This window comes from Habropoda laboriosa, unplaced genomic scaffold (genome assembly GCF_001263275.1).
Source record: "Habropoda laboriosa isolate 0110345459 unplaced genomic scaffold, ASM126327v1 scaffold33, whole genome shotgun sequence".
NCBI classification, from domain to species: Eukaryota; Metazoa; Arthropoda; class Insecta; order Hymenoptera; family Apidae; genus Habropoda; species Habropoda laboriosa.
In genome coordinates this window covers 1,864,373-1,871,261 of record NW_017100187.1, presented here as the reverse complement: position 1 = coordinate 1,871,261, position 6,889 = coordinate 1,864,373, and the positions used below count along the sequence as shown (strand labels likewise).

The following is a 6,889-nucleotide window of genomic DNA, read 5'->3' as shown; positions in this document are numbered from 1 at the left end:
AGAAAAAAAAATTCAGAAAAAGAAAATACGGGAATTACCATGACGTTCTATCCCACATTCTTTCATTCTCTCCCTCTCTGTCTCATACGTGCCGTAGTGTCGCGTAAAATTTTTATTCCTTGACCACAGAACGGTCGATACAGAGAGCTCGTAAGAGGACATCTTTATCCGCTTTTTTCTACGGAGGATTTCGTTCGTTTCGTGGTACAGAAACTTTATATATATACGTGTATGCTTCTTCCCTTTTCTTTTTACCGAGGATAGTCGGTAGTGGGGCTGCGTGACGAGAGTAATTTGCGTAGAGGCAAACAGTTTCGTATAGGGGTGCGTGCACACGGGAGGCTCGTTAGAAATTATCCGACATTCATCTGTGACACGACGGTCATTAGACCTAAAGACCGTTGCATCCAGCCTTTTTACAAATCGTCAAACATTAATCTGTTATGCGAGCAGCTGATGGAGCGAGAGAAAGAGAGAAGACGAATGTGTTGGTTCCGTCGATAAGGTTCATTCTTCGCGTGCGGTTGTTTTCAAAATCTGTGGAACTTGACCAGGTGTCTTTTTCATTAAAATTTAATTAAATCGATAAGCGGATACGTTATCGGCCGCATTATCTATCGGTCGTAATTAAAGAAGCAGAGAGGACAAATACTTGTTGCTTCTGCTGACAGTTATGGGGTCACGTCGGAAAAGTCGAGCGGTAAGAGGAGTTTGTCTTATTGCTCCAATCGTGCAGGTAGAACATGACTTGTGAAATGTATGCATATAGTAGCGATGGTGGTTGAAGAATTCTCACGTGGGTAAGAGTACACCTGGAAATTGTCTCGGTGTAACGATTAACGAGTGGGGTAATCGAGGATCCATTATACTCGGACCAGGGACTCCTTCGCTTCTTCGCATTCACGCTCATTTCCGCCCACGTGTAGTCCGTCCAAAGACTCGCGATACCTCTTCTATCTCGAAACACTTTTTGTAACGATCGAAACGTAAAATTTCCCGAAGATTGTCCGCGACTCGTCACGTTTCGAAGAATTTCCCCGCGACATAACCGAGTCGAGGAGACTCCACCAGAGGGGGATAATTTCTAAGATGACAAAACAGCCGGCAGGAGAACGTGAGACTGGGCATCACGTGCTGAATTTTTCCGAAGGCATCACGTAACACGCGCGTACATACCTTTGGCCCTTCTGTCCTATTTCAAACCATCGCCGAGCTAATTTCCCTGACAGAGACGTTTCCATTCGTTTTTCCCTTCTTCTCCCTCCGTTCCGGGCGAAGCCGCAAGCCGGGGAACAAGGGAAGTAAATCAATGTAGGACATTTATATTGGCTGGAAATCGCTGACTCTCGCCACCGTGGACACCCACCAGGACATATTAAGATTTCTGATCCAACTCGCCAGTCTGTCGGACATTTTTATTATTGCGTGTCCTCTCTGCGACCCCTTGGCCGACGCTCAGATATAAAACGTGAATTATTAGCCACATGGTGTCTCCTCTAACTTCCACGATTCGACTCCGCCTTAGCGTTCAGTTTCTACCTATTATCGTCCGTTTTCGTAGAGAATAGGTATCCGGGAAATCGAAGATGAAACAGTTAGAGGAAGGGGGAAAATTAGGCGTGCAACATACACACACATATGTGTGTATATACTCGCGTGGAACGCGAAGCCACCGATGTCAAAGCAATTCATTTAAATTAATAGGTCCAGAGGCCACGCGAGCGTTTATCGCGCGATTAGTAGCAGCTCTTTTTTTCTCTCTCTCTCTGTCTCTCTCTGCCTCCTCCCCCCTCCCCTCCCCCCGTGGAATATGGGTGTTCGTATTTGTGCGCCCGTTATCGACTGCTGCCACGATAAACTCGACGCTTTTATCACGTACAATTATATGCCCCGTTCCCTCCCTCCGCGAGATACCGATGCGTTCTGAACGCTCTCGAACATCTTTTGTTCTTTGGACCAGACTTTACACACCACCTTTTTCTCTTTCATATAACGTCATTTTCGGACGTCGCGTAAAAATCATCGAGATCCTTGGTTTGATTTATTCGATTCTCTTATTGGCGAGGCGGCGTCGAACGTTCCGGGGGCAATTATGCAAATTTCCTCGCTGTCGAGAGAGCTCTAGAACACGCCGGATAAAGCTGCGTTATCGAAATTATCAAAAGGACGCATCTGAACGGCGGCCGTCTTAGCTTGGACGAGTTCCGCTATTGGTTCCCTCCGGAGACCACCCCACTACTTTGTGCAATCGGCGCGGTGACGCTCAGCCAGGCTGCTCTCAGTCTCGTGTCACCCTTCGCGTGTTCGGTATCCAAATCGTAACGTACCCGGTGCACAATTTCCCGCCCGTGAATATGCGATACAATTAACCACCGCAGAACAACAACCGAGAACAGGGAAGAATTTACACGTATGCAATCGAGGAACAGAGTAGTGTGTGCGTTTCATCCGAGTGCAAAGGGTGATCTCTTTTCCGAGAGAAATTCGCGGAAAGTTTGTGCAAAGTGGAAGTTTGGCAGGATTCTTTCATGGTTCCCCCTCAGGAGCCGTTAAATTCCTGCACCGACGACCATAGTCCTCGCGTTAACCGAAACTTGTCTGCCTGTCCCTATCGTTCCGTCGCACTTTTCGTCGTTCTCTGGCAGCAGGTGGAGGTGGTGGTGGCGTAACGTTGGGCGAGAGGGGCGGAGAGGAGAGACGGGGACAAAAGTTTTCGGCGGAGCGGAGGCGGGGGCGAAGAGAGAGGAAGGCTCTCTCTCGTCGGTGTGGAGGATAAGGGAAGCGGTGTGGAATATTTTAACATATATCACGGGTGAAATTGGGACGAGGGTATGCTGCCGCGAATCTCTCCTTCTGCGCCACTTTCCACCCCCGTGCTCGCCCCTGCCCCCGTCGCCGCCGCCGGTGGATCGCCGGTTCCCCGCTACGCCGCGGTTATGTTGTCCCACCACGCGATCTGACTTGCTCTCGAGTGGCTCCCGTCTTCTCGCGCGATATGTTTGTCTGTCCTGCTGACTACGCCAGCTACAGAATGGTAAGGGGGAAGAAATTCGACCGACTTTTTCTCCTCCTCGTATCACAGTCCCACCTTACCCCCTTGTGTTTTCTTCGCTGCCTTCTTATCTTTTCCGACGTATAGGGTGTCCTCACCCGAAACAGACCACCCACGTATATCTTTCAGTTTGCGGGGATATGAAACATATTTCGTATGCAATTTCGTGTGCTACTACGTCCTCGCTGAAGTGAACGTGATATTTCGCTTGGATTTCGAGGGTCAAAGGTCATTTCAAGGTTGCCCTACAGAAATACGAACAAGACTTTGAAAATTGTAAATTATTCGTCCTCCGGTACCGTTCAAATTGCGTATGAAATTTCTTTGTTATCGTCGCACATTGTGTTGTACGCGAGACACCCTGGATCAGGCTGTATTGTTACATGTGTGTTTTGCACTCTAACTTAACCTAATTGATTTGCTCTGTCTGTTGCAGTATGGCTCGGATGAATTCGGGCAGGACTCTCCGAGATACACCTCCCCCAAGGCGGCGGCCCTCTATGCAGACCCTTACTATATCGGTAAGTCGAACGTGGTGGACGAGTGAAGCGTAGAAAGAGAAGCGTGCAGGAAAGGCGCAATAACGGCAGCACAAGTGGAAATACAGATTGGAGTGTAGAAAAAGTGTGTGACGAGGAAAAAGGAAAAGTCGTTCTCTATCCCCATTAACCGTGTGTTCTCTTAAACTGGTATCGATCGTGAGTCGAAAATCTAGGCCGCTCGTTACCGGACACAGACTAAAAGTAACATCGAGCCACAGTTGGATCGATCGATCGATTCTTGTCTAACGATCGAGCCAGCCTGTGGATCCACACACACACACACACACACGCGTTGTTCGTATCGGTTCTGTAGCACAGAATGAGAACACACGCAGGCTGATCCTGCGTACGCGCATCTATATCTGCTGGAAATCGCGTAACGATTCGAACGAACGATAAAAGGGACTTTACGATCGCAGTAATATTCAACTGTTTAACGCTCGCTCGTAAAATTCGCCGCTCTGCCTGTCGCGCGTAAAAACAATAACAATCTCTCGTTATTTGTTCGCGAAGCTCGTCGAAGTTGGCCGCGCGCGCGCTCAAAATTCGCGGCTGCATGCTCGACAGAGGGGAGGGGTGTAGAGAGGTGTTGTCGGAGGGGAGTATGGGAGGAGGAGGAGGAGAAAAATCGCCGCGGAAAAGCCGCGTCGACGTGCGTTTCCCCAATAAACTTTATATCGTGGCTCGCCGGTGTTCCTATTTTATGCCGATATAATTTAATCGCGTTGCGAAACCTCGCTATTTCGCGCCGCGCCACGCAAACGCCGCGAGTCTTCGTTTTCGATCTCGTAGACGGACAAATTTACCGACGTAATTTCCATGCAAATCTAAGGTCATCGTCGAAGCTTTACAGACTTTATGTAACGCAGAATTGAATAATTTCGAGGTTCCGCCGTTTTTTACCCTGTACATAGATTCTGTTAGATAATACGAGATACTACGGGGAAGATCTTGGGAATAATTTCACGGTGTACTTTTGACGAGAGGGTGGGAGATTTTTGAAGGTAGGAAGCTGGAAAGGAGCAAAATGGGGTAGTTTGAGCGCATCCGAAGTTTCCCGGATGGATTACCGAGGCGGTAAATCAATAGGATCGGTAAAGTTTCCCCCCGGGGTAAAGTTGTTATTAAAGATCAGAGGGTAAGGAGGACTCGTTGGCTGGCCTCTCGAATACGTTCTCGGCTCGTGACACCCGGTAAGCGAGCGGAATACCTTATAAATGGGGAGGAGGCGGGCGAAAAAGTTTTATCAGACATCGAATGCCGGTAGTTGGATAGGGAACGGACGAGTAGTTTGGCTTAGTTTCACTTCCCTCGTAGAGCAAACCCTCTCCCCGACCACGGAATTATATCAAGCAAAAGTATCAAGAAATACGTTCCCGAAGCTTATTGCTGTTGTTTTCAACTGAAATAATGGCCACCCTCCGTCTCTCCCTCCGTGCCGCCTATTGCTCCTTATACCTGGTGTCTCGAGCTCACCGACAGATTCTCCCCTCTTCGTCCGGCGCAATTCCAGTCAACTTTTCCCGTTAATAGCGAAACGCGCGCTTTCCCGATTTTCCAACGAGTAGCTACTTTTTATCCTATCCGTTTTTCAACCGAGGATCGTTAACGCCGGAAAGGAGGTGAATTCGAGTTCGTGTACGTGTCTTTCAACCCGATTTGCTGAAGAGCATTATTCGAGCACGTGCGCGACACTCTCTGGTCACTGAACGCCACGTGCTACTATTTGTTGCTTTACCGTGGACCGGTGTACGGATGCAAACGACTACGCTTAACCGTTCCAACCTCGAATCAAATCCACGTTGGAGCGTTGGTGAAATTTCATTTCGCGTGGAAGAGCAATTCCGCCAAGTTTCGTTTAACTAACCATGATTTTCTTTGTGTTTCAGATGGGAACGCCGCGGGAACGGGTCCTGGAGACCCATGGACGGGAGGTGGCGGCGGTGTCCAGCCCCCGTACAGCGGATACGCACCCCCTCACCTGGCCCAACCAGCCTACCCCATGCACCTACCCCACGACCCCATGGTAAGCGACTCCTTTCTTTCTCTCGTCCGTACACTCCCCTCTCTCTTTCTCTCTCTCTTTGGTCGCGCGACACACCACGATCAATCACGCGTCACTCTATGCTCGTTCCTTCGGACTTGAACCCCCGCTCGAAACTCTGTCGTTTTTGGATGAAAACCTTTTCGCCTAATCTTCGTTCTTTCGAAGATCGATGCTCTCGAAGGAGAAAGAGAGAGAGAGAGAGAAACACGTGGAGGACGAATCTTTTTTATTCACGCTGATGTATGTGCCTGTGCTGTGTTAATAACCACGTCAACTTTTTGGTATTTCATCGCGGTCTCGGACCATCCGGCCGATATATTTTCATCGCGGAGGTCGCGATACGAGGGAAACCGTCGGCGTTGAAAAATTGCCATCTCCCTTTTAGGTTAGGCGCGTTCCGTTGCATCGCCATAAATTCACCAGGCTCTCGCGGCCATTTTTCCAACTCTCTGGAAGAGAGTTCGACTCGTTTGACACCGTCGGAATCAAGGGCAGAGAGCCTGGCATTTACTAGGTCAGGTCAACTTTAATCCACACCAGAGCGACACCACCTGGTGAATCTTCCTCGTTTCCATGGTGCCTCCTCTCGATCCGTAGTCTTCTCTAATCGTCTGCACGATCAAACACCTAAGGTGGTTGAGAGACACTGTTGACAGTGCTTGGTGTACTCGGAGCAACGTCAAATGACTCACTGGCTTCTATATATAGAACGACCCTCCCGCTACTCGGTGTTTCTAGTCAAGTGCAGCCTTCGTTTGATTTACGCCGTTCATGGTTACCACGAAATCCTCGTGTTCGCGGCACCCTGAGCTTCTCCTCGTAACGCGTTCTCTTCTGGCCAACCGGCCCCTTTCGAACCATCTACGAATCTCTAATTGGTCCCTGGCTCGAAATCGAATTTTCGAGAGGAGATAAGGAGAGATTTCTTCGACGTCGTTAAGCCATACGGCTACTCGTCGGAACGATCGGCCAAACGACTGGTACTTGGTCTGGGTAGAATCCGTCGATCGGCACGAAAGAGGCATCCGAAACCGGATCGTCGACGGGGAGGGAATGTACCGCGTTATGCATAATGGAGGTGAACGTTCCACAAAAGACGCAGACGAACCGCGAGACCTCGCTGGTCGAAAGGTTAAACATTTACGATCCTGCGGTTTAACGACCCCTTCTTTCCGAGAAAGCTGTCCTCCGAAGAAACCCTTTTGTTGGAACCTGACGCGGTTCCCGAACGTGTTTCGACCAAAAGTT

At 49.3% G+C, this 6,889-nt stretch overlaps 1 protein-coding gene across 1 annotated transcript in view; it reads left to right on the top strand.

Annotated features, from left to right (window-relative positions):
- Positions 1-6,889, top strand: part of LOC108579709 (transcription factor 12) — an 81,341-nt gene that overhangs the window by 67,313 nt on the left and 7,139 nt on the right. The window contains exons 6-7 of the mRNA XM_017943310.1: positions 3,489-3,573; positions 5,484-5,620. Of these exons, the coding sequence (XP_017798799.1) occupies positions 3,489-3,573; positions 5,484-5,620 (222 nt within the window). The remainder of the gene's footprint in view (positions 1-3,488; positions 3,574-5,483; positions 5,621-6,889) is intronic.